Source organism: Oncorhynchus clarkii, chromosome 11, assembly GCF_045791955.1.
Source record: "Oncorhynchus clarkii lewisi isolate Uvic-CL-2024 chromosome 11, UVic_Ocla_1.0, whole genome shotgun sequence".
Classification (NCBI taxonomy): domain Eukaryota; kingdom Metazoa; phylum Chordata; class Actinopteri; order Salmoniformes; family Salmonidae; genus Oncorhynchus; species Oncorhynchus clarkii.
The window spans coordinates 15,195,415-15,222,442 of NC_092157.1; the positions used below are offsets into that span (position 1 = coordinate 15,195,415).

General features: G+C 44.8%; 5 protein-coding genes across 7 annotated transcripts in view; 4 read left to right on the forward strand and 1 right to left on the reverse strand.

Moving 5' to 3' along the window:
- LOC139420248 (YTH domain-containing family protein 3-like) overlaps positions 1–625 on the reverse strand; it is a 21,209-nt gene extending 20,584 nt beyond the window's left edge. Inside the window, exon 1 of one of the 2 annotated variants that reach the window (XR_011635486.1) lies at positions 264–598. Coding sequence is in view for 1 of the 2 variants with exons in the window: in XM_071170119.1 (XP_071026220.1) it covers positions 264–287 (24 nt within the window). In the remaining variant the exon portion in view is untranslated. Of the gene's footprint in view, positions 1–263 lie in introns of both variants that reach the window. The other variant, XM_071170119.1, reaches the window with a different exon arrangement.
- On the forward strand, positions 249–9,044 carry LOC139420250 (abhydrolase domain containing 10, depalmitoylase b). Its single transcript, XM_071170120.1, has 6 exons — positions 249–312; positions 1,715–1,894; positions 2,901–3,084; positions 3,352–3,463; positions 7,667–7,804; positions 7,977–9,044. Exons 2-6 carry the CDS (start codon positions 1,771–1,773, stop codon positions 8,316–8,318), a joined length of 900 nt encoding a protein of 299 aa, XP_071026221.1. The 5' UTR covers positions 249–312; positions 1,715–1,770; the 3' UTR covers positions 8,319–9,044.
- A 1,084-nt stretch (positions 9,045–10,128) lies between these two features.
- Positions 10,129–14,338, forward strand: LOC139420251 (transgelin 3b). Its single transcript, XM_071170121.1, has 5 exons — positions 10,129–10,342; positions 11,169–11,455; positions 11,687–11,861; positions 12,306–12,408; positions 12,521–14,338. Exons 2-5 carry the CDS (start codon positions 11,276–11,278, stop codon positions 12,660–12,662), a joined length of 600 nt encoding a protein of 199 aa, XP_071026222.1. The 5' UTR covers positions 10,129–10,342; positions 11,169–11,275; the 3' UTR covers positions 12,663–14,338.
- A 1,059-nt stretch (positions 14,339–15,397) lies between these two features.
- LOC139420632 (C1q and TNF related 9) lies at positions 15,398–16,467 on the forward strand. Its single transcript, XM_071170830.1, is given in 6 exon segments — positions 15,398–15,606; positions 15,688–15,735; positions 15,838–16,069; positions 16,072–16,105; positions 16,108–16,390; positions 16,392–16,467. Coding segments are annotated over 6 exon segments (882 nt in total).
- A 719-nt stretch (positions 16,468–17,186) lies between these two features.
- LOC139420252 (spermatogenesis associated 13) overlaps positions 17,187–27,028 on the forward strand; it is a 30,303-nt gene continuing 20,461 nt past the window's right edge. Inside the window, exon 1 of one of the 2 annotated variants that reach the window (XM_071170124.1) lies at positions 17,187–17,670. In XM_071170124.1, coding sequence (XP_071026225.1) covers positions 17,662–17,670 — 9 coding nt within the window. In that variant the 5' untranslated portion in view covers positions 17,187–17,661. The remainder of the gene's footprint in view (positions 17,671–27,028) is intronic. The other variant, XM_071170122.1, reaches the window with a different exon arrangement.

Below are 27,028 nucleotides of genomic sequence, written 5' to 3' on the forward strand. Positions count from 1 at the left end.
CATAGCAGCTAGCTATCATATATCAAATACTTTTGTCTGTGTTATTTAGCATGACCACCGCTCTGAATGATAGCAGTTTGTTGCAGCCGGTACGCTACTTCAAGGTTCGGCCTACATAGCAGCTAGCTATCATATATCAAATACTTTTGTCTGTGTTATTTAGCATGACCACCGCTCTGAATGATAGCAGCTGGCGAAAGTGTTGACAAAGTTCATATTGCAACGACACACGTCACGACAGTGGGTTGTCCAAAAATACGCACCTGATCGACGGTGGTTCCAGACATCCTCCAGGAGCCGAAACTGAATGCGGTTTGTGACTGTCCACGGTTTCTCCTGCTTCTGCACTCCGATATTTTTTTCTCGGCTCGTCTCGGGTTATCCAATCTCTCTGTGTATGTAGAGGCGGTGTTTTTCTCTAGTCGTCAGATCGCTACAATCTTTTCTCGAGCGCCGAGGATAGCGTCTTTGTATCTGTCAATGATGTAAGCCTATATGTTTCCAATCTAATTGACGTTCGGCTAAAATATATCACTCACTCTGAAACTGCCTAATGCCCGATTGGAATACACTATTCCACAACGGCGGATGTGCTATTACTCTCGCTTCCGTTCTATTGCTCCATGACCTTCCGCCTGTGACGTTCTGAGTCATGTTACAGACTTAGTCATATTTCACATGACATGTCTCAGAAGATTTCCTCTTTATTCTCTTCTACACAACAGACGATTGTTTCACATGTTGAAATAAATGTGTTCCCTGTGTTGTGACAAACTGTGTAACTTCAGGCAGATCTGTCTCTGTCTGTTCAATTTAATTTGAATATGTCTCTCTCCAGATCTATGCCTTGGCTAAATAAAGATTACCGTCATGGGACGTTTTTATTGCATATGACATTCACGAAAGGCTTAATTGAACCATTTGCCTACCAGTACATACAGATCTCCTCGTGGACTTGGATGGCATCCAGTATATACCATTCTACAGGATTCTACATGTAGTCATTTTCCTGAATTATAAATTGTAGGCTATTGTGGATTTATGGACAGGTGCAATAGCCTATCTCAAGCTCTTATACCAAACCCAAAGACCCAGAGATGAACGTTTACCACATACAGAGAGATTGGGAGATGTCCTTGAAACAGGAAAATTAACCCAGGGTGCATGTATAACACAACAGGCGGTGTCAGAGGAAGGCCCTAAAAATTGTCAAAGACTCCAGCCGACCTAGTCATAGACTGTTCTCTCTGCTACCGCACGGCAAGTGGTACCGGAGCGCCAAGTCTAGGTCCAACAGGTTTCTTAACAGCTTCTACCCCCCAAGCCATAAGACTCCTGAACAGCTAATCAAATGGCTACCAAGACTATTTGCATTGTCCCACCCCACTTTTTTTAGGCTGCTGCTACTCTCTGATTATTATCTATGCATAGTCACTTTAACTCGACCTACATGTACATATTACCTCAATTAACCTGTGCCCCTGCACATTGACTGTACTTATACCCCTTGTATGTAGCCTCGCTACTGTTATTTTACTGCTTCTCTTTAACTATTTGTTAATTTTATGTTTTGCTTATCTATTTTTTTTACTTAATACTTATTTTTCTTAAAACTACATTGTTGGTTAAGGGCTTGTAAGTAAGCATTCACTGTAAGGTCTACCTACACCTGTTGTATTCGGTGAATGTGACTATTACAATTTGATTTGATTAGGGACACCCGTTGTAAAAGAATAACGATCCGTCTGGCAACATTGGTATTCTCGCGATATGTTCTCAGTGGGTGGGAAAGCCAGAAATATGGCAGCCGTCGTGCTGAGGTCCTGCCGCAAAGGACTTTCTCACATTTTGAAGAATGGAGGAGTCGCTACTATCTTGCCAAAGACTTTGGGAGGTGAGTATGATACTGCAGTTCACAATGTAACGATTTCACTGGAAAATGTATAGGCTACGGAATTATGCCGCGTTCTAAACAACTGGGAACTCGGAAAAATACGAGGTCAAATCATTACATCAGTGATGTTCAGCTTGGAAAGTCGGAGCTCTAGAAAGAGGCTCGAGTTATCGAGTTGGAGTTCTGAGTTGGATGACCGTTCAAAATATTTTTCCCAGTTGGAGGTCGTTGTTTTCGAGGTCCCAGTTGTCTGTACGCTCGGAAGTCAGATGTTTCCAGTTGTTTTGAACACGGCATTAAAATGTACAGGTGGGGGGAGTGGCAGAGGCAGGACCCGTCATCTGAATGTATTGGTTAGCTCATGCGCATATAAACTGCGCAGCATCTGCGCATATTCTAAGATCTCGCACACTGGTGGTAGGAATACTCTTCCGAGCGGCGCTATACCGGACTGTTCATATGTTGTTGAGATTTGGTAAGGCGCACTCACAACAAAAAAACTGATTATTCAACATGAGCGTGTTTGCAGGGCACAGTTTTCCAGTTTTAAAACGCAGGGTAGCCTAGTTTTTAGACCATACAATTAATGCAAATGCTGGTAAATTTAAGTATAGCTTTTATCAAACCATTTAGTTTCAATGTTCTAGATGGTAATGGTATTCTAATGTTCTCTTTCTTGTATTGAGGTAAGTAACAATTTTCTACTTGCATTGCATCATAGGCTACTCCATATCTGTCTCTGTTCAGTCGGTTTGACTCACTGGTTATGATGTCAACAATGACTTGCCCCACAGCACTGGCCCAGTTCTATTTTCAAAATATTACATAAGACTGCCATAGCTGATCATTCCTTGCCTTGACTTCATGTTGATTTTATCCTTCAAGAGTATTGCATGAATCACCCAAATAAAACCTACAATTTTACAAGACACACTCCATTCTCATCTTTTGCATTAAATAACTGTTTATAAATGTGTGTGTGTGTGTGTGTGTGTGTGTCCTACAGGGGTGAGACAGAAGTCCTATGTGCAGTATGTGACAAGGCCAGAGCTCCCTAAACTGGCCTACCGCAGGGTAAAGGGGAAGAGTCCAGGCGTGGTCTTCCTGCCTGGGTATGGATCCAACATGAACGGCCTGAAAGCTGAGGCCCTGGAGGAGTTCTGCAGGTCACTAGGACATTCATACCTAAGGTACTGTACATTACACGGTCTCCTTAAGGCCATGCAAATGTCATTTAAGACCCTAAGGCCATACACATGAGGTTCATTACCTGAATAGAGTCCCTAAGCCTATACGTTAGGTATGTTATGCAAATAGACCACCCTCTAACGTATGTTACTCAAATAGATTCTGTACTCTCTTTGAATTATTATGCTAGCATAGTACATATTGTCAGATGTTTAATTGTATTTCTAACAGTGGTCCTCCAGGCTCATGTTGTGTTTGTGTTTCCCCAGGTTTGACTACACTGGCCATGGGTTATCAGAGGGGGTGTTAACTGACGGGACCATCGGCACCTGGAAGAAAGACGTTCTCTTTGTGTTGGATGAACTAGCAGAGGGCCCACAGGTAAACTAACTCTCTACTGGTGGATCTAGAATCATTTCTATACTAGCCTTTAGATAACCCTCATATCCATATGCATGTATTTATATATGCATTTATTGTGATTCCAATTCGTATTTGATTGGATTTTTGGGAAATTTTTTCATGGATCTGTTTAAGAGCTAAATAATAGTTTGACTTTGTAACCCAGTTATAGACCGTCCCATTATAGACCGTCCCATTATAGACCGTCCCGTTATAACCCAGTTATAGACCGTCCCGTTATAACCCAGTTATAGACCGTCCCGTTATAACCCAGTTATAGACCGTCCCGTTATAGACCGTCCCGTTATAACCCAGTTATAGACCGTCCCGTTATAGACCGTCCTGTTATAACCCAGTTATAGACCGTCCCATTATAGACCGTCCTGTTATAACCCAGTTATAGACCGTCCCGTTATAACCCAGTTATAGACCGTCCCGTTATAACCCAGTTATAGACCGTCCCGTTATAACCCAGTTATAGACCGTCCCGTTATAACCCAGTTATAGACCGTCCCGTTATAACCCAGTTATAGACCGTCCCGTTATAACCCAGTTATAGACCGTCCCGTTATAACCCAGTTATAGACCGTCACGTTATAACCCAGTTATAGACCGTCCCGTTATAGACTGTACCGTTATATCCAGTTATAGACTGTACCGTTATATCCAGTTATAGACTGTCCCCTTATAACCAGTTATAGACTGTCCCCTTATAACCCAGGTATAGACCGTCCCGTTATAACCCAGGTATAGACCGTCCCGTTATAGACCGTTTCGTTATAACCCAGGTATAGACCGTCCCGTTATGGACCGTATCGTTATAACCAGTTATAGACCGTCCCGTTATAACCAGTTATAGACCGTCCCGTTATTGACCGTCCCCTTATAACCCAGTTATAGACGTCCCCTTATAACCCAGTTATAGACCGTCCCCTTATAACCCAGTTATAGACCGTCCCGTTATAACCCAGGTATAGACCGTCCCGTTATAGACCGTCCTGTTATAACCCAGTTATAGACCGTCCCGTTATAGACCGTCCTGTTATAACCCAGTTAGACCGTCCTGTTATAACCCAGTTATAGACCGTCCCATTATAGACCGTCCTGTTATAACCCAGTTATAGACCGTCCCGTTATAGACTGTACCGTTATAACCAGTTATAGACTGTCCCCTTATAACCAGTTATAGACCGTCCCGTTATAACCCAGTTATAGACCGTTCCGTTATAACCCAGGTATAGACCGTCTCGTTATAGACCGTTTCGTTATAACCCAGGTATAGACCGTCCCATTATAGACCGTTCCGTTATAACCCAGGTATAGACCGTCCCATTATAGACCGTTTCGTTATAACCCAGGTATAGACCGTCCTGTTATAACCCAGGTATAGACCGTCCCGTTATAGACCGTTCCTTTATAACCCAGGTATAGACCATCCCGTTATAGACCTTCCCGTTATAACCCAGTTATAGACCGTCCCGTTATAACCCAGGTATAGACCGTCCCGTTATAACCCAGGTATAGACCGTCCCGTTATAACCCAGGTATAGACCGTCCCGTTATAACCCAGGTATAGACCGTCCCGTTATAACCCAGTTATAGACCGTCCCGTTATAACCCAGTTATAGACCGTCCCGTTATAACCCAGGTATAGACCCTCCTGTTATAACCCAGTTATAGAATGTTCCTTCAATGACATTGATATTTAAAAATATGTTCTGTCAGTTTTACCCTCCATAATAGTTATTACATTTGTGGTGTAATATTTCAGTTAGAATCTGTTGTTTTTTTTTTAAAGAAGGGGGGAGATTCTCTCTGAATGCTCCAAGACTGCCACTTCTCCTCAGTAGTCATAATTGATGCTTCCACCTTGTGCTATTTTTTGGGGGGATAGTTTTCAAAACCTATGAAGATGTCCAGTGAAAGCAGAAATGCAATTTGTTGACAACACAGTACATTATCCCGAATGCTCATCAATAAAAATGTCTAATTCGCTGCTCTGTTTAGCTTGTTTACAGCGGGTTATTTAATAGGGAACTGTCGGAGGTGCTCTCGTATTGTTACATCATCAAAATTCAGATAATTAAGGCGCTAACATGGCAGCCATTCTAAAACCTGGCCGAACTCTGTGCATTTGGAAAGTTCTTATTTTCTCCACATTTTGTTACATTACAGCCTTATTCTAAAATGGATTAAATTGATGAGGGAAAAAAACAATCTACACAGAGCATCCCATAATAACAAAGCAAAAACAGGTTTTTGGACATTTTAGCAAATGTATTAAAAATGATATCACATTTAAATAAGTATTCAGACCCTTTACTCAGTACTTTGTTGAAGTACCTTTGGCAGCGATTACAGCCTCAAGTCGTTTTGGGTATGATGCTACAAGCTTGGCACCTGTATTTGGGGAGTTTCTCCCATTCTTCACTGCAGAGCCTCTCAAGCTCTGTCCGGTTGGATGGGGCGCTTCGCTGAGATGTTCGATCGGGTTCAAGTCCAGGCTCTGGCTGGCTACTCGAGGGCATTCAGAGACTTGTCCCGAAGCAACTCCTGCATGGTCTTGGCTGTGTGCTTAGGGTCGTTGTCCTGTTGGAAGGTGAATCTTCGCCCCCAGTCTGAGGTCCTGAGCGCTCTGGAGCTGATTTTCATGATGGATCTCTCAGTGCTTTGCTCCGTTCATCTATCCCTTGTTTCTGACTAGTCTCCCAGTCCCTGCTGCTGAAAAACATCCCCACAGCATGATGCTGCCACCACCATGCTTCATCATAGGCATGGTGCCAGGTTTCCTCCAGAGTTCATTCTTGGTTTCATCAGACCCGAGAATCTAGTTTCTCATGGTCTGAGAGTCCTTTAGGTGCCTTCTGGCAAACTCCATGTGGGCTGTCATGTGCCTTTTACTGAGGAGTGGCTTCTGTCTGGCCACTCTACCCTAAAGGCCTGATATGGTTCTGCAGAGATGGTTGTCCTTCTGGAAGGTTCTCCAATCTCCACAGAGGAACTCTAGAGCTCTGTCGGAGTGGCCATTGGGTTCTTGGTCACCTCGCTGACCAAGGCCCTTCTCCCCCCAGTTACTCAGTTTGGTCGGGTGGCCAGCTCCAGGAAGAGTCTGGGTGGTTCCAAACTTCTTCCACTTAAGAATGATGGAGGCCACTGTGTTCTTGTGGACCTTCATTGCTGCAGACATGTTTTGCTACCATTCCCCAGATCTGTGCCTCGACACAATCCTGTCTCCGATCTCAACGGACAATTCCTTTCAACTCATGGCTTGGTTTTTGCTTTGACAGACACTGTCAACTGTGGGAGCTTCTATAGACAGGTGTGTGCCTTTCCAAATCATGTCCAATCAATTGAATTTACCACAGGTGGAGTCCAATCAAGTTGTAGAAATATCTCAAGGATGATCAATGGAAACAGGATGCACATGAGCTCAATTTTGAATCCCATTGCAAAGGGTCTGAATACTTATGTAAATAATGTATTTCTCCTATTTTTAATACATTTGCAAACATTTCTAAACACCTTTTTTTACTTTATCATTCTGTGGTATTGTGTGTAGATTAATGAGTACTTCATTTGATTTGATCTATTTTAGAATAAGGCTGTAATGTAAGAAAATGTGGAATAGGTCAGGGCGTCTGAATATTTCTGTAAGCACTGTATACGCTGTATTTGACTCTGCTGTGGTGTTTTTAGTGACACATGTTTCCACAAGGGGGCACTGTGTCACACAAATGTAATAGCATCACACCACCATGTAAAGTTCACACCATTCAATCATTATGAGAGTATCATAGCCTCCATGCCAGGATTCAATGCTGTCTTAGTCATTAATCAGACACACAGCTAGTGAATGACACCATTAGCAGGGCCAGACTCACCAATGGCTGATATTACTCCCAATGTGCCTGTGATGAGGATTTACAGTCAAGGTTATGTTGTGGTTACGATTAGTGGTTAGAATCACATTTGTGTTTACAAACTGCTGTTCTTCTGTCCATTGTAGCGATTGCTAGATACTGTCACACATGGTGCTTCTCTACAGAGTCAGTTCAAATGGAAGAGAGGAGACAAGCGAAACAATTCATATTCAACTATTGGTATTTCTATGTACCATTGCTCCCTATCTTAGGTCTAGGCATCTTTAATGTAATCATGTCTTTCCCCATGGTCTCTGTTTAGATCATGGTGGGGTCCAGTATGGGCAGCTGGCTCATGCTGTTGGCAGCTATCGCCAGGCCGGAGAAGACTGCGGCTCTGGTGGGGATCTCCACGGCAGCAGACCATGTCGTCACAGCCTTCAAGTCAATGTCTCTAGAGGTGAGAGAGGACATCATGAAATAAACCCAGGATTACTATGAATGACATTAACTAATGTCAATTCCATTTCTATTCAGGCAATTCAGGCATGTTGTTAATTGAAATTCAATCATCTGTGTGAATGTCAATTCATTTTTAGATTTAAAATATATTTGATCCCATTTCACCACAGATGCGTAAGGAGATTGAAGAGAAGGGTGTGCTGACGATGCCCAGCAAGCACAGAGAGGAGGGCGTCTACACATTCACCATGGACTTCCTGAAGGAGGCGGAGAACCACTGTGTCCTCCAGAGCCCCATCCCCATCACCTGCCCCGTGAGGCTCATCCACGGCCTGAAGGATGACAACGTGCCCTGGCACATCTCCATGCAAGTGGCCGAGCGCGTCCTCAGCCCAGACGTGGACGTCATCCTCCGCCGCCACGGTCAGCACCGCATGGCCGAGAAGGACGACATCAAGCTCATGGTCTACACCATCGACGACCTCATAGACAAGCTGACCACACTCGTTTGAGTCGGTGGAAGGGTTAGGGAAGGGGGGGTGAGTTGGAAATCCATCCCCCCATTGGACTGCTCCTACCTCCCAGCCATATAAGATCCTTTATCCCAGCTCTCCCACTCTCCCCTTACCCTTCCTCCCAGTCTGCCCCTGGTCAGTTTATCCTAATTATGCTGTTACAAAGAGAAGGAGAGAAACGAGGATCACCGAAAGTACAAACTGATGGAACGAGGAGCACGTCTGTCAATAACCTCAGCCAGGTTCTTGATGCGTGCCTTGGGGGAGGGAGTGTGACTTTTACTAGTTCCAGTTTACTCTGTGCAGTGTTGTTTTGGTCAAGCTTTCTATGGGCCATGCTGCCACTGCTGCTGCTGTTTGGTTGACAGAACATGCTGGTCCTTTTGCCAGACCCCAATAGTTTTCCTGTGCCTTTTTACCACGTCTCACCCCGTTGGGCCAATAAAGCCTCTGCACACCAGAGTGGAGTGCAGGTCTCGTCTGTTACTGTGCATGCAGATATATGAGCTGCTATTGAGTTAATACAATCCACACAAACGACAAGCTCCGTCAAACTGCCTCCTATGCAGAAGCACTGTGACATCGTCTTTTCGGTAGGACTGAGCATCACACTATCTCAAAATAGCAAAAGAAAACCCTTCAAGTTAAGAGGAAACTTCAAATAAAGGTTAATACTATGAGCACCACATCCCAGAGGGACGACATGTTCAACTAACCACCAAACATTGCCTTGTTTCATTTATTTTCATAATATACATCCCATTGGTTTGGTGTAATGAAATGCCTGGCCCTGTTGGAGCCAATGGGCTGTTGATTAGTATGTTGTTGGTCATTGGACTGTGTTCAATGGGGCAGAAAGCCAGACCTGCTGCAGCAGATGCAGTAACTCTCTCTGACCCTCTAACTGCTGCTCTGACCTTTCACTCTTAGACAGAATATATGCAATCAGTCACCTCCGCATCACAACACCAACTGGGTGACATCACTCAAACATATGCATGCATCAGGGAGTAAGAAAATCCTGCCTGGGTTATGTTTAATATAGATCACTGAGTAACTGACTAATATGTAGAGACAAGGGCTGGAAATGCCAACACACAGAGTGATGGTGAGAATACTACTGAAGTTATTTTAGCCTGACAGTCAAAGGATACAGTAGTATAGCAATGACATGTTCAAAAGCTTTTCTGATATTCAGACATTCTAGAAAAGCATGAATCTCTATTTCCTGTATTTCAATGTTGTCTAGAGACTTTTTCCAATCTGTGATGCATGTTGTCATATCAGTACTGTAGAGTACACCGCACCCAGCCTCTCTTTCCAGATCTATCTGGTGTCCACTTCTGTAACTGTAACCCAATTAAAGCAGAGCAATGGCTCTCATTATTGAAACTGAGAGGCAACAGCCACTAACAGGCTGTTCTGTGCCTTCCAAATCTGCAGAAACATTTAAGATAGATGTAAAGGTGAAAATATTTAGTTTCTCTTCTGTAAATATTGATTCTGCACGCCATCAGGTGTATTGTTGTAGCCGCAACTAGTGAGGATCCTAATAAAATACTACATATGCGAGTAGTAAGGACAAATACATCAACAATGAGAAGTGAACACTTTGTCATGCACCTTTTGGAAATCACCTTTCTTAGCTGGGTGGGGATGGGGGAGGGGGACATACCCTGCCTTAACTGGGGCCAGGATCCACCTTAGCTGGCTGGGGCCGAGGGACTCTCCTTGCCTTAGCTGGCTGGGGCCTGGGGACTCGCCTTGCCTTGCTGTCCACATCCTCTTGTTTCTGCTGTCCTGTCTCATTCTGAATGAGACATCTCGAGGGAGCCTCCTCGTGGCGCCCGCACATATAAAACCAGTGGTTTGCAACTCCCAGACACTGAGTCCAGCCTCGCCCCACGCACGCGTCACCGCTCAATGCATGCTTCAGCAGTTCAGCATCCTCTGCCCCGACCAGCTCAGCGGCATTAACCGCACAACAGCTACCGGACAAAATAACTCTCCTCTTCTTTATAGTAAGTGTACCCAGAGCTTTTATTCATCATTATTTATTCAGAGCATGAAACGTTCGTTTCAAAATATATATATATATATATTTGTGGATTAATAATTAAACGTCACTGCTAGTTTATTCAATTTCAAAGGGGCTATTACGAAAATGTGCATGATTAACAAATATCATCTTGCCTTCCTAATTTCTAAATCAGTTTTATTGTGAAAAAAGTTACGCTTTTTTTTCGCGTTCATAGTTGGCTACACAATCAATGCAATGCGATTGCTTTTCGATTTTATGCTCATCCCGTACACAGTCTAGGCTACCATAGGCTACCTCATTAGAATGTGCGTGTCCCTGTGCAGGACGGGTGCCAAGGACCACACCCATTCCGGCAAGTGCTCTGGTTCTCTGGGGATGTGCCTGTCCTGTAAGGGACACAGTTGCCATTAGCGAGAAAGCAGAGGATGGAGTGTGAGGAAAGGACGTGAAATTAGGAAAACAACAGGTGATGCAGTTTATGATAGAAAAACGACGACAGGTAGACTAATGGTTAAAAGCGTTGGGCCAGTAAGCGAAAAGTTCGAATCCCGAGCCGATTAGGTGAAAAACCTTAGCACTAACCCTAATTTATCATGTAAGTCGGTCTGGATAAGAGTGTATTTTAAATGACTAAAATGTACAAAAAAAATTAAACAATTAAGAAATGCTGACTCAGAATGAACAAAGTGACTACTATGAAGCCTATGCATTATTTATGGCTCTGATGTCAATAACTGGACTTTAATACAAACATTATATTGCTTGACAATGTTCAGTTTTGTACATGATGTATTGTTTTTGTATAGCAGGTGCAGGCTGCCAGTGCTGAAACTGCTCCAGGGTGTTGGTCAGCAGAGCTGCAGACTACTTGTCCGTCTGTCTGTCTGTCTGGGTGAGCAGGACAGAAGGAGCAATGGCTAACAGGGGACCCAGTTACGGGCTGAGCAAGGAGGTGCAGGAGAAGATAGAGCTGAAGTATAATCTAGACTTGGAGGCCCGGCTGGTGGACTGGATCGTAGCTCAGTGTGGGGGGAACCTGGAGAGACCACAGCCAGGCAGACAGAACTTCCAGACATGGCTGATGGATGGAACAGTGAGTCTGCATGACAATGAACAAGCTCAATAAGATTGACTGGACTGCAGTCATTGATAGAGGACGATCGCTTATACAAACTAACAATGAGACCAATTTATGCTTACCTCTGCTTTGTTTCTCTCTCCCTCTTTTCATTGACGAATCTCTTCCTTTCTCCCTCTCTACTTACCTTCTTTATCCATGTATCTGTATTCCTCTTACTCCCCTGTTCTCTTCTCCTCCCTGTAGATTCTCTGTAGGCTCATCAATAGCCTGTACCCGCGTGGTAAGGAGCCCATCAAGAAGATTCTGGAGACCCAGATGGCCTTTAAGCAGATGGAGAAGATCTCCCAGTTCCTGCAGGCAGCAGAGGTCTACGGAGTCATCACCACAGACATCTTCCAGACCGTGGACCTGTGGGAAGGTGGGCTGCACGTTCACTGACACATATCATGTCTCCATACATCCATGTGACATTGACATGCATGTCCAATTACGGGGACTCTCACACTCTTGTCTCTGCTGAGCTCTTTCTGCCTGTACAGTACCTTCAATACTCGCATTACATTTACAAGAGCCTGTATAGTCTGGGAGCCAGTCTGTTTCTGCTAACATTCCGCTCATTGTACTCCGTGTCATATGACACAGAGGGGCAGGAAGTGGAATGATAGCTAAACAGACTAGTTGGTATCCAGGCTATTTATAGTCCACTATATGGGTGATACTCCATGGAGACATTGAAATACGTTTTGACATATGACTCAAGAGGTAGCTGTGTTTAAAGTTTGTTTTATTTGGAACCTGTTTGCCTGTTCTTTGCTGTCTGGGTGTGATCCAGTGTTTGTGAGGACTGTTGCTATGGTTACAGGGAAGGATATGGCCGCAGTGCAGAGAACCCTGATGGCCCTAGGTAGTGTCGCCCTCACCAAGGACGATGGACATTACCGTGGCGACCGCGACTGGTTCCACAGGTAATGGACTGGCCACGACCCCTTACTTGGAAAACTCTGTGGCAGTGTTATCTTAATGTTGTGTGAGTGTTGTTCTATGTCTCAACTGTCCTGTCTGTCCTGGCCTGTGTAGGAAAGCCCAGGGTTACCGGCGGGAGTTCTCTGAGGACCAGCTTCGTCAAGGCCAGAGTCTGATTGGTCTGCAGATGGGAAGCAACCGCGGGGCCTCTCAGTCCGGCATGACAGGCTACGGATCGCACCGCCAGATCATGTAGAGACACCAGCCAGCCGCTCAGCCAGCTGCCAGCCTCTCCCTCTGCATGGCTGTGTACTCCAGAAGAAAGCTCCATCACGCCCCTGGAACCTCATGATATGACCCAACCACTTTTCCCCCTTCCCCAGAAGCACTAGCAAATCACACGAGCACACACACACACACACACACACACACACACACACACACACACACACACACACACACACACACACACACACACGCTTTTACTGTTCATCCTCAACCCAAACAGAGTGCTCCTTATACCCCAACCACAATTCTATAGACCTCAGTGCTTTCTGCTTCCCCCACCCCCGCTCTCCATCCAAATGGTCCCACTCTCTCCATTCATATGGTCCCACTCTCTCCATTCATATGGTCCCACGCTCTCCATCCATATGGTCCCACTCTCTCCATCCAAATGGTCCCACTCTTTCCATCCAAATGGTCCCATTCTCTCCATCCATATGGTCCCACTCTCTCCATCCATATGGTCCCACTCTCTCCATCCATATGGTCCCACTCTCTCCATCCATATGGTCCCACTCTCTCCATCCATATGGTCCCACTCTCTCATCCATATGGTCCCACTATCTCCATCCATATGGTCCCACTCTCTCCATCCATATGGTCCCACTCTCTCCATCCATATGGTCCCACTCTCTCCATCCATATGGTCCCACTCTCTCCATCCATATGGTCCCACTCTCTCCATCCATATGGTCCCACTCTCTCCATCCAAATGGTCCCACTCTCTCCATCCATATGGTCCCACTCTCTCCATCCATATGGTCCCACTCTCTCCATCCAAATGGTCCCACTCTCTCCATCCAAATGGTCCCACTCTCTCCATCCAAATGGTCCCACTCTCTCCATCCATATGGTCCCACTCTCTCCATCCATATGGTCCCACTCTCTCCATCCATATGGTCCCACTCTCTCCATCCATATGGTCCTGCTAGCCATTCCCTTCAGTGGATGAAGTCTTTGTAATTCAGTCGGTACAGAGAACCCAAGATTGAAGTCATCCCTCTACAAAACAAACAAATAGTATTTTACACTTCTAACAAATATTACAGCATGAAACGTTATAGCATGTTACATCTTTTAATTAACTGTTTGTTTGTATGTACAGTAGGTGTGTCTGAGTCATTGTATAGTCATTTGGGAGGGTTTGCTATACCTCATGAAAAGTTTAATGTGTAACCGAATGGAACTCAGTGAACGATGATGCCTCGGATGTCTTGTGTCAATATGTGAAGACTTTGCGGTAACTTCTGTAACCAAATGACCATCACATTGTGCCTGGTTAATATAGTAAAGGGACCATAAACTATGCCTTGTATAAGAGATGCCACCCACCCTAATGCAGAGGAATTCATAGACCTAAATTCAGTTCTGTTTTTGTACTAACATTCTGTGCTGTGCATTTATTACGTATGTATAATTTATGTAATGTACTTGTATGTGCCCACTGTCCATGTGTGTTTCAGCCAATCCCATGATTGTTAAAGACCCACAGTATGAAAGTGACAGTAGGATCATTTTGTTCCAGGCCTGATATTGCTTGAATGTATTTTTTTCCCCTTCAATGTAATTTGTCATGTTTACATAAACAAATATGTTTATATCTGAATCATTGTGTGTAGAAAACATAATAAATTAGGTGAAAACTGATTCTGGAATCGTATTGTTTTTCTGATCTGTGAAATATACTAAAGTCATTGCTCTTGGACATCTATATCTTTGGTTTTCTAATATATATCCCAATGGATTTCCAGTATCAGGAAAGTATACCAGACTTCTAAGGAATGCTATCTGTGAAGATAGGAGAATGTTGTTTAAAACAATCACTCTTCCTAGGCATTCCGATGGGGGTAGTGACGGATGTCAAGGTTCTAGAACACTAGCTGGAAAGGTCAGAGTTTATGGCAATGGTCTAATTTATGGGGGCAAACATTTTAACAACATTGTTCTATTGATGTTTCAGATATAGAAGATAAACACACGAGGTAACATCTCCCCATCCGGAGTGTCCCTACTATTGTGTTCTGTTGCTAATGATTTCAGGCGCTAGCTAGGGGACGTTTTATCCTACTTTGACATTAAAAATGAAATCGATTAGGACAAATTGGGCATCCGATATTAATCTTGCTCTTTATCCCTGATACTCCCTGCACATTTTCATTTGATGACCTCATTCAAGAGGAGCTAGACAGCCACTCAAATTACTGTGCGGATGTAATAACCACAGGCCAGAATTGAAATCCTGCATGCATTGCTACAGGGAAGCAATACGGAACACCACCATTTTGTTGCCTTGCTAACATCCCTATGGTGATAGATACTGTACTCCCAGCACAGTCCAAGCTGGTCATTACAAATCCAGAGAATGGGGAACGTTCTAGAAGGGGACAGGTGATATGGAACGGTGAGGGCAGGACAGACAGAATAAGTAACCTAAAATAGCCGTTATCCTTGTCAAACTAATGAGGCGGCTGGCTTGGTGATTTCACTAGCTTTTCAGTCCTTGGTAAAGTTTGTGTGGCCTTCTTTGGTGTCTTGGCTCTCCAAACATTCAGCTGTCTCCACCTCTGTTCATATGCATGTGTGTGTCTGTGTGGGTGTGCGTTGGACATAATGCGTTGCGCTGGATTACCCCACTCTTCTGTCTTGTGCATCTAGTGCTGAGAATACTCAATTGGAAGTCTTTGAAGCATTGGCCCTTGAGGGCCCATGATGGGGGTTAGACTCAGAGTCACTCTCTTGCTCCTCCTGCTGGCTGTGAGGTGCATAGCACATGAAGAATTCAAGAAGAACTGATGTGTTTGTGGATACCCAGGAATACCAGGAGACCCAGGCCACAACGGAATGCCAGGCCGAGATGGACGAGACGGGTTCAGAGGTGACAAGGGAGACCGAGGTAAGGTAATGGCACAACCTCCTCTGCTAGATAAGTCTCAATTGAAATCAGCTTTTCTGGTCCCATGCTGATACATTTTTGAAAGTTCTTGGTCATTTTATCAAACAGGACAAAGTGGCCCCAAAGAAGACAAGGGGAGCTGGGTGAGACTGTATTTTATTTTATAATGAAAATACTTTGTACAGTTATCACCACTGGCTTTCTCTGACAAGCAGTATTAACATAATTATATTATCCTTGTGTCTGCAGGTAGGGCTGGCCTGGCAGGAATAAAGGGAAAATGGGGTGAGAATGGAGAGAAGAGGCCACCGGGGAAGATGGGGCCCCAAGGAGTCTCAGGGCACATGGGCCTCAAGGAGATCAGGTTACCTGAGCGAGGCATCCAAGGGCTCTTGGGACCCTCAGGACGACCAGGTACGAAGGGAGATCTCGGCCCCCCAGGGTTCAAAGGCAACATTGGTTACGACGGAGAGCAAGGGAATCAGGCGGCGAGACAGGGGACAAGGGGGAGAAGGGGGACACATCGGTTTAACCGAATACACCAAACTTCCACCGGAGAACATGCCGATCAGGTTCGACAAGGTGATCTACAACAGGCAGAACCATTACGACTCACAGACCGGACGGTTCACCTGCGCTCTGGCTGGGGCCTACTACTTCACCTACCACATCACTGTGTTCTCCCGTAATGTAAAAGTAGCATTAGTGAGAAACGGGTTGAAGGATAACTACACGAGCAGTGAGGACCAGGCAGCAGGCGGGGCTGTCCTGCACCTGAAGAAGGGGGACAAAGTGTGGCTGCAGATGGCTCTTTAACGGGCTGTTTGCTGATGAAGATAATGATACAACCTTCTCTGGGTTCCTGCTCTTCGGTGCAGATTAGGCCCACATGACTCAGTGAATTTGCTTATGGGATGTTACGTTGGAAATGATTACCACCTGTTATAGATGAATGTAATAGCCTACAGTAATAAAACATGTTTTAATCAAATAGAAATATAAATGACGTTTTTGTAATATTTTTATGCTACGGCTGATATAGCCTATTATTTAAGATCATATCTCCTCTGATAACTCACCAATCTGACAGATTTCATTAGACAAGTGTTATTGTATCTTGTTTGATTTCAATACCATAATATACAATGTAAAATCCCATGGACTGTCTTTAATTTACTACTCCTGTGTACAGTGTGATATGCTGGCTACAATATTCATAAATCAATGTGTGGCAATAGGCTGTATCAGCTGGTGCAATGTCATGACTTCCTGGGTGCGGGAATGATTAGAAAACAGGATGAGCTTCGCAATACCACAAACTGGAAGATTATGTAATTTTTTTAAAGGCATTCCAAATGTTGGTGCCAGAAATGAAGTCCAAAGACGTTAGCACTTATATATAATACACGGCTGTTTTTTCTCAATGGAGCGCAACCTGCTATGGGCGTGCTTTACTGCAGTGTTCACGTTCTGTTTAACTTGGCTCTCGGCGGTGAGGTCCTCTTGCGGTCAGACCACAAAATAATCAGTGCAAAACGTCCTTTGAGTAAATGTGGAACTCAAACTCCGCCCCCAAGCAATCACTGCAACAAGTGCACCGAGGCCGTCCAGTAACGACAGCTCGAGCTCCAAAGAATCGACCAGCCTCTCACACTTGAGTACCAACGGATTTCTGAGTTTGTTTGAACCACTTTTATCATTTATCCACTTGCATACCCAACGGCAGATGCTTACTTGCCCGAAACCTTTCACAATTGAGTTTTCCGTTTTGTGAATATTTTAGAACTTCCCAGGTAGCTAACTCATGTTAGCCTACTGTTTCATGTTGCAAGGAGCGAAGTTAGCCATTTGTCTCGACATCTTGCAAGCCAGTTGAACCAGCAGCAGTAGCCTGCTACTTCCGACATGTTTTCGTGTGTAATCATCGATTGCAGGACCCAGCAGACCTTTGGACTTAAGTAGCTAGCTTGCTAACTAACCATTTTAGTAAAGCGTTGACCGGGGATGGCTAACTAATCAACAAAAACAGCTGCTACTCTGTTGATGACAAATATCGGTGGCACAGAACAACACGACTATGAGAAGGGTAAGCAAATGTGACCAACTTGCAGTTCAATGCCATATCAATTGTTCAATTGTAAAAAATGTATGGCTTACATCAAACTGGTTAACTATTTTGATTTTTAGGATTTAAATGTGTCATTCAGTCTATTGATCAAATTCGTTGGGTTCTAGCATTGGTTTGTTTCTGTAACGTTAACGAAGAAAATAGGGGGGTTGTTGTAGTGCATTACTCCCCCGGTTGTTATAGTGATGTGGGGGATGCCAGGCACTTCTATAGAGGTGGAGAGGAGGGGTGGGGGCTCGGTCAACTACAAAGTAAGAGGTTTATGGCGAAAACATAAGTTAATTAAAAGCACAAATAAATAAGCACTTTTCCCTCGGGGGTGTTTTGCTGGCTTACGCGGAAGAACTGTAACATAATCGCCTTTAACATGTCATTCTCCAGCTCTTTTTCATTTGAAAAATTCCCTGTTACTTATACTTCCTTTTCAGTATGGATTTGTAACAGTAGTAGATTGTTTCCCACTGAATGACATCTTTGTAGACTCGCAAACCCAACTGTCACGCGCCCGTACACCAGGGAGATGGAACCACAGAACAGTTCGACCTGTATAGATGGAGAGTTTTATTTAACTAGGCAAGTCAGGTTCTATCCTGCGTCAGGGGAGAACTCTCATATCTATCTGAACACATCACACAAACTTTGCTTTTTCATTCCAGTGTTCCAGTATCCATATATTAACACGGGTATATAGGAGACAGGTTCTGTTTTACACACTTGTAAATCCACCGTGTCACAGCAGTGGGACTTATATGGATCTTTGTGATTGTCCAACTTTGTTTGAACTTTGCCTCATAAATGCTCATGTCCATGGTCTCAGAGAAGCTTATGGGTAATTCCGTGGGAAAGTCAACCTGAGCATCCACAAGTAAATTTTGTCATTTCCGAATGAAACCATAATTCTTCATATTAAGTTTAGACTTTATTTGAAACATTTAAGTAGGAAATTGTATGAATTTTGACCATTACAAAGTATTGTAGCATACCAAATCTCAAATGCTTTTCAATCAAACATATTTCATGGCTTCTAGAACTTGCTCAGAGCTTGTTTTTCCACTCACAGCTGTCCCCCAGCTTTAGTTATGAAGATCAGCTGTTAATGAAGCAATTACAAACCTTCTTGAGCACAACGCAATGCAGTGTGCATGTATACAGCCCTTAGCCATGGTATTAGAGGTCGACCGATTAATCGGAATGGGCGATTAATTAGGGCCGATTTCAAGTTTTCATAACAATCGGAAATCGGTATTTTTGGGCGCCAATTTGATTATTTTTTTTTAATTTAATAAAATTTAATTACACCTTTTTATTTAACTAGGTAAGTCAGTTAAGAACACATTCTTATTTTCAATGACAGACTAGGAACGGTGGGTTAACTGCCTTGTTCAGGGGCAGAACGACAGATTTTCACCTTGTCAGCTCGGGGATCCAATCTTGCAACCTTACAGTTAACTAGTCCAACGCAATAACGACCTGCCTCTCTCTTGTTGCACTCCACAAGGAGACTGACTGCCTGTTACGTGAATACAGTAACATTCAGTATTGTTGTAATTGTCATTTACAAATAAATAAATAAAAATTGTCAGATTAATCGGTATCAGCTTTTTGGTTCTCCAATAATCGGTATCGGCATTGAAAAAAATCATAATCGGTCGACCTCTACGTGGCATTTTAGCCACATACCACAAGCCCCTGAGGTGCCGTATTGCGATTATAAACTGGTTACCAACATAATTGGAACAGTAGAAATAAATGTTTTGTTATACCCGTGGTATACGTCTGATATACCATGGCTTTCAATATACCACGGCTTTCCAATCAGCATTCAGGAACCAGTTTATTATTGTATATAATCCACTCCTGAAGAATGCTGCTACTGTCTTGTTAGGTCAGATATGTATGCGTTTAGCATTCCTACATGGCCTAGTGTTCATATTAGCGTTTTGTCCTCTGAGCTTGGTGTTGGATTTCCCATTCAGTTCTGACAGACCACAGACAGTACATATCAGGTGCATGTGTGAACGAGACGGAGAACGTGGGTGACACCCTCTACCCAATACCTGGCTTCCCACGATCAAGAGGGGGAGGGGCGTGGTCTCGCTCTCGGTATGCCCTCTGTCATAAGAAAAGGAATTGGGTCATTGTGAGATGACTTCAATAAGCAACATGTGCTTATTTAGGAAGGTGCAGTGTTACAGAACATTCAGACGGAAATGGGCTATATTGTGTAGATAAAATAAAAATTGAACTTTGCTACAGAGTCAGCTGTGTCAGCTGTTCTATACTGGACATTTCTATCGGCAGCATCTTGGAACATTTAGGAGTAGGCTACTGCTTGTATGCAGGCCTGAGCTAGTCAGATTCCATAAATCAGCCCAAATGGCAAACAACTGGGCAATAAGAGATTGTGCCGTGTATATAGAGATTAGTGAATCTGCCCTGTGCCAGGCTTAGGATGATTCTTGTGAACAAGCACACAGACAAGGCTGCCAGTGCCCTATCTTTGGAAATCACTTCCTCAGAATTTAGATGTGATTCTATATAAGCTAAATGATAAAAGATGACTTAAAGACATTTTAACAGTTATAAAGGGCAGACTGTGATGGGAGGAAAGTGAATGATTTTATCTTCCTCTTTCCCTCCCTGATAGTAGCTAGAGCAGTCTACTATATACACAATTAGCAGGCGCTCTCTGTGATCTAGATTCCATCGGATTCCTTGTATAGATGGCATCCAAAGATATCGTTTTCTGAGTATAGTTTATATAGCCTAGAAACACATGGTTCTGAATTCCATATGATTTGACATGGATCCACCAACATGGCGGAATATTTAAACGATCCATTCCAATAAGCTGGAGTCTAGAGTTGTTTTTCAGTAGCTGTAGAGTGCAGTACTCCCTCTGGTTGTAAAAAGTGATAAGGTTTTTAGGCAAAGGACTGTATTGAAGGTTGGTTTGTTGTTGGTATGGGCTTAAGAAACAGATTGTAATTTTGGTGTGCATAGTAAGGAGTCATGAGTGCATTCAGGTGTGTTCCGCGCCAAATCTTCCTCACAATAGACAAACGGGCTTGTTTTGTTCCGGAAAACCCAGGGTATGACGCAATGTCATCAAACATAGTGATTAGAAACGTTGACACTGTATATGACATGAGTTTTATGATGTGGAAATGTGAAGTGCACATTTGGACTCACGGGTGTTTGGCTTGCTTGTATATCAAAGCTGTGTTATTATAATCCTCAACATCTCATCTTTTAAAATACATTGAGTTCTCTTCATTTACAGCATTTCCTCACCAAGACAACAAAGAACATCTGTCAGTCAACTCATACAGCGCTGTGAAGCGCAGAGCCTGAGCTCTGATGTCATTTATGGCATGTTACTGTACAGCCACTGTGCTCCAATTTAGGAGCTTATCAATGCCCAAATCTGCCATTTTTGAACTTGTATATGGGTATGAGTGTAAAGGGTTAATAGATCAATAAGAAAATGTTCCAAACCTCTCTGCTAAAAACAGCTAGTTTTCAGTTTGCTCTTTGCTCTGAAGCTTTTTGACCATTTTTCATTTAAATCAACCACAGTAAGGTACTTAAAAACCTCTTAAGGTTTGAACCCTTTTTTTCAATTTTCGCCTAAAGTGACATACCCAAATCTAACTGCCTGTAGCTCAGGACCTGAGCAAGGAGATGCATGTTCTTGATATCATTTGAAAGGAAACACTTTGAAGTTTGTGGAAATGTGAAATGAATGTAGGAGAATATAACACATTAGATCTGGTAAAAGATAATACAAATATATATATATTTTTTTGTACCATCATCTTTGAAATGCCAGAGAAAGACCATAATGTATTATTCCAGCCCAGGTGCAATTTAGATTTTGGCCACTATATGGTAGCTGTGTATGTGCAAAGTTTTAGACTGATTCAATTAACCATTGCATTTCTGTTCAAAATGTTGTATCAAGACTGCCCAAATGTGCCTAATTGGTTTAATACATTTAAGTTCATGACTGTGCACTCTCCTCAAACAATAGCATGGTATTCTTTCACTGTAATAGCCACTGTAAAATGGAGAGTGCAGTTAGATTAACATGTAACACAACAAAATGTGGAATTAATCAAGAGGTATGAATAGTTTCTGAAGGCATGAAGTATTATATATGACCAACTCAGTGTGTGTTGCTTTTTGACTGTGCCATAGAGGAAACAAGTGCTGCACAGACTGGTAAAGCCCCCTGATTAGTCCTGGGAGAGGAACAAACACATGCTGAAAGGGGCTTGGTGTAGGGAGCCATCTGTGTTACATTTAACTCATAGAAACTCCACTTCTCTTTGGACCACAGAATGGTTAGTTTTACACACACACACAACCACTCCATGTGTAGTCCCCCTTAGGTCTGTTTTTATTATTTTATTTAACCTTTAACTAGGCAAGTGAGTTAAGAACAAATTCTTATTTACAATGACCCCCTACCGGGGAACAGTGCGTTAACTGCCCTGTTCAGGGACAGAATGACAGATGTTTTACTTTGCCAGCTCTGGGATTCGATCCAGCAATCTTTCAGTTACTGGCCCAATGCTCTAACAATTAGGCTACAATTAGGCTAATTAGGCTGGTCTCATGCATATCAGCGTGGCTAACATGGAAGGTCTCCTACATGCGTATCAGCGTGGCTAACATGGAAGGTCTCCTACATGGGTATCAGCGTGGCTAACATGGAAGGTCTCCTACATGGGTATCAGCGTGGCTAACATGGAAGGTCTCCTACATGGGTGTCAGCGTGGCTAACATGGAAGGTCTCCTACATGGGTATCAGCGTGGCTAACATGGAAGGTCACCTACATGGGTATCAGCGTGGCTAACATGGAAGGTCTCCTACATGCGTATCAGCGTGGCTAACATGGAAGGTCTCCTACATGCGTATCAGCGTGGCTAACATGGAAGGTCTCCTACATGGGTATCAGCGTGGCTAACATGGAAGGTCTCCTACATGGGTATCAGTGTGGCTAACATGGAAGGTCTCCTACATGCATATCAGCGTGGCTAACATGGAAGGTCTCCTACATGCATATCAGCGTGGCTAACATGGAAGGTCTCCTACATGCGTATCAGCGTGGCTAACATGGAAGGTCTCCTACATGCGTATCAGCGTGGCTAACATGGAAGGTCTCCTACATGCGTATCAGCGTGGCTAACATGGAAGGTCTCCTACATGCGTATCAGCGTGGCTAACATGGATGGTCCATTTGCATACTTTCACTAGTTGTTGGTTTTTAGTGTTTTATGAAGTTATTTTTCCTGAACATGTTTTTCTCTGGTCAGGACAGCACTGATGAGCCTGGCTAGCTAGATTCAATCACTCAGCTAAGCAGACAACCAGTAAAATGAGCAGCTTACCAAAGAATGGCTGTGCTAGTGCTTTTGGCCAATTCTGTCTGGGTCCCATGGCTTAGCTTCCAAAATGAGAGAAACCGCTAGAGAAGTGGCTTTCCCTTGTCTAGACAGAGAATATCGTTTATTTAGTTTAACTCTCCGCTCATCTCTGCCCAATTAGCTTGAACTTGGCCTGGGGCAGGACATACGTTGGTTCTGTGAAGCTGAATTGGGGGCTGGAGTTCATTAATGATTATATGTTTATGACTCCTTACATAAGGCTGTGACTTCATCAGCCCAAAGGGAAGGGAGTTGATGACCAAGAGAATGCCTGCCTAAGTGCCCGTCCCCCCCGTGTGTGTGGGGGGGCACATGTATACTGAGTTGGCCTTGACAGTGTCTTCTGAAGTATGTGTAAATGTGCATGTCTTTCAGTTTGTGTGACCCCAGCCCTCCTCTCTCTGGGAGTCTAATCTGAGGCTGGCTCCAGCTGGCAGTTGTGTGGGGGGCTACTCTTCTCTCCTCTCTCTTAATTAACTCTGGACCTGAGAGCCAGAGCACCACTAGCTCCCAGGCTTCACCTGCAACCACACAGGAACCCTGACCTGGAAAGGTAACCCCAGAGAACCACTCACATTCAGCTTCCATATTGTTCAAGCATATCTTAAATAGCCTGCATAGAGCTGTAGTACAGTTGAAGTCAGAAGTTTACATACACTTAGGTTGTTTTTCAAACACTCCACAGATTTCTTGTTAAACTATAGTTTTGGCAAGTTAGTTAGGACATCTACTTTGTGCATGACACAAGTAATTTTTCCAATGATTGTTTACAAACGGATTATTTCACTTATAATTCACTGTATGACAATTCCAGTGGGTCAGAAATTTACATACACTAAGTTGACTGTGCCTTTAAACAGCTTAGAAAATTCCAGAAAATGATGTCATGGCTTTAGAAGCTTCTGATGGGCTAATTGACATCATTTGAGTGAATTGGAGGTGTTCCTGTGGATGTATTTCAAGGCCTACCTTCAAACTCAGTGCCTCTTTGCTTGACATCATGGGAAAATCAAAAGAAATAAGCCAAGACATCAGATTTTTTTTTTTTGAGACCTCCACAAGTCTGGTTCATTCTTGGGAGCAATTTCCAAACGTCTAAAGGTACCATGTTCATCTGTACAAACAATAGTACGCAAGTATAAACACCATGGGACCACGCAGCCGTCATACCGCTCAGGAAGGAGACGCATTCTGTTTCCTAGAGATTAAGGTAGTTTGGTGCGAAAAGTGCAAATCAATCCCAGAACAACAGCAAAGGACCTTGTGAAGATGCTGGAGGAAACGGGTACAAAAGTATCTATATCCACAGTAAAACGAGTCCTATATCGACTTAACCTGAAAGGCCGCTCAGCAAGGAAGAAGCCACTGCTCCAAAACGGCCATAAAGCCAGACTACGTTTTGCAAATGGACAATGACCCCAAGCATACATCCAAAGTTGTGGCAAAATGGCTTAAGGACAACAAAGTCAAGGTATTGGAGTGGCCATCACAAAGCACTGACTTCAATCCCACAGAAAATGTGTGGGCAGAACTGAAAAAGCTTGTGCGAGCAAGGAGGCCTACAAACCTGACTCCGTTATACCAGCTCTGTCAGGAGGAATGGGCCAAAATTCACCCAACTTAATAGGAAGATTCTGGAAGGCTACCTGAAGCGTTTGACCCAAGTTAAACAATTTTAAAGGCAATGCTACAAAATACTAATTGAGTGTATGTAAACCTCGGACCCACTGGGAATGTGATGAAAGAAATAGAAAGCTGAAATCATTCTCTCTACTATTATTCTGACATTTCACATTCTTAAAATAAAGTGGGGATCCTAACTGACCTAAAACAGGGAATTTTTACTAGGATTAAATGTCAGGAATTGTCAAACTGAGTTTAAATGTAATTGGCTAAGGTGTATGTAAACTTCCGACTTCAACTGTATGTACTAGTTGTACTAAGAGGGTAGAGTAGCACCTAGTACGGTAGGAGGTTCCACTGTCCTACGCAGCTTATTGTGCTGGCCAGGACAAAACTACACACAATAAGTTGGCTGATCTCTAGATTTTAAGTACTGGCAGTAACTCCAACTCCTTTGAAACAGAACCTTATGCTGTATCGTGCCAAATAAACAGGTCCCAACTAGGCTGTGGATGTTGGCACCAGGTTGAGAGAGAAGCCATAGGGGTAGTGTGCATTGTGCAAGGTAGTGGAGCGAGTGGTAGAATAGGAAGATAAGGTGAGTATGAGGTAATGCATTGATAGAGGACTGCCTTGGTGTGCCCTTTCAGTGCTAGAGCAGTCTTTCATTCCCCAACCTTGTCTTACTTAGGGCTGCCGATATTGACAAAATGTCATGTCACGATATTTGTCACATTTTTGGCGGAATTTCATGTTTTTGAATAATACATGTTCTAAATATGCTTTCTCATTAGTTCATGACCCTAGTGGGACAACGCATACATTATAAGGGATTTCAATGGGGCTTTCTCCATTTATACTGTTCAATCCAACTCCAAACAAAAATCATTTTCAGCATTTCCTTCAATTTTACTATCATTTCCTTCAATTTTACTATCATTTCCCACACTGTTTCACAGCATGATATGGGCAAAAACATCTAGGCCTAGTTAATTGAACTGTTGGAATCATGGACAAATGGTGATTATTCTATGGTTTGAATATAGTGGGTAGCACCTAGAATACATTGTTTGACATGACGACAAATGATTAAACCGGGGAGGAATTATTGACAGGGTGGGAACCAGAGAGGAGGGGGGGGGGGTGTGAGGGGAGGAGGAGAGAGGAGGGGAGGGGCGTGGGGAGAGGGGAGAGGAGGGGAGGGGGGGGGTGTGAGGGGAGGAGGGGAGAGGAGGGGAGGGGGGGGGTGTGAGGGGAGGAGGAGAGAGGAGGGGAGGGGCGTGGGAGGAGGGGAGGGGCGTGGGGAGAGGGGAGGGGCGTGGGGAGAGGGGAGGGGCGTGGGGAGAGGGGAGGGGCGTGGGGAGAGGAGGAGGGGAGGGGCGTGGGGAGAGGAGGAGAGGAGGGGAGGAGCGTGGGGAGGAGGGGGAGGGGCGAGGGGAGGAGCGTGGGGAGGAGGGGGAGGGGCGAGGGGAGGGGCGTGGGGAGAGGAGGAGGGGAGGGGCGTGGGGAGAGGAGGGGAGGAGCGTGGGGAGGAGGGGAGGGGCGTGGGGAGAGGGGGAGGGGAGAGGGGGAGAGGAGGGGAGAGGGGCGTGAGGAGAGGAGGGGAGGGGCGTGAGGAGAGGAGAGGAGGGGGAGAGGAGAGGAGGGGAGGGGCGTGGGGAGAGGGGGAGGGGAGGGGCGTGGGGAGAGGGGGAGGGGAGGGGCGTGGGGGAGAGGAGGGGAGGGGCGTGGGGAGAGGGGGAGAGGAGGGGAGGGGCGTGAGGAGAGGAGGGGAGAGGGGGAGGGGGGAGAGGAGAGGAGGGGAGAGGGGGAGAGGAGGGGAGGGGCGTGGGGAGAGGAGGGGAGGGGCGTGGGGAGAGGGGGAGGGGAGGGGCGTGGGGAGAGGGGGAGGGGAGGGGCGTGGGGAGAGGGGGAGGGGGGAGAGGGGGAGGGGAGAGGGGCGTGGGGAGAGGGGGAGGGGCGTGGGGAGAGGAGGGGAGGGGCGTGGGGAGGGGAGGGGCGTGAGGAGAGGAGAGGAGGGGAGAGGAGAGGAGGGGAGAGGGGGAGAGGAGAGGAGGGGAGGGGCGTGGGGAGAGGGGGAGAGGAGGGGAGGGGCGTGGGGAGAGGAGGGGAGGGGCGTGGGGAGGGGAGGGGCGTGAGGAGAGGAGAGGAGGGGAGGGGCGTGAGGAGAGGAGAGGAGGGGAGAGGAGAGGAGGGGAGAGGGGGAGAGGAGAGGAGGGGAGGGGCGTGGGGAGAGGGGAGGGGCGTGGGGAGAGGGGAG

Coding starts and splice junctions, on each gene's coding strand:
- LOC139420251 (XM_071170121.1), top strand. CDS start 11,276: ATGGCTAACAGGGGACCCAGTTACGGGCTGAGCAAGGAGGTGCAGGAG. Junction 11,862..12,305: donor GACCGTGGACCTGTGGGAAG/GTGGGCTGCACG, acceptor CTATGGTTACAG/GGAAGGATATGGCCGCAGTG. Junction 12,409..12,520: donor GACCGCGACTGGTTCCACAG/GTAATGGACTGG, acceptor TGGCCTGTGTAG/GAAAGCCCAGGGTTACCGGC.
- LOC139420250 (XM_071170120.1), top strand. CDS start 1,771: ATGTTCTCAGTGGGTGGGAAAGCCAGAAATATGGCAGCCGTCGTGCTG. Junction 1,895..2,900: donor CTTGCCAAAGACTTTGGGAG/GTGAGTATGATA, acceptor TGTGTCCTACAG/GGGTGAGACAGAAGTCCTAT. Junction 3,085..3,351: donor CTAGGACATTCATACCTAAG/GTACTGTACATT, acceptor GTGTTTCCCCAG/GTTTGACTACACTGGCCATG.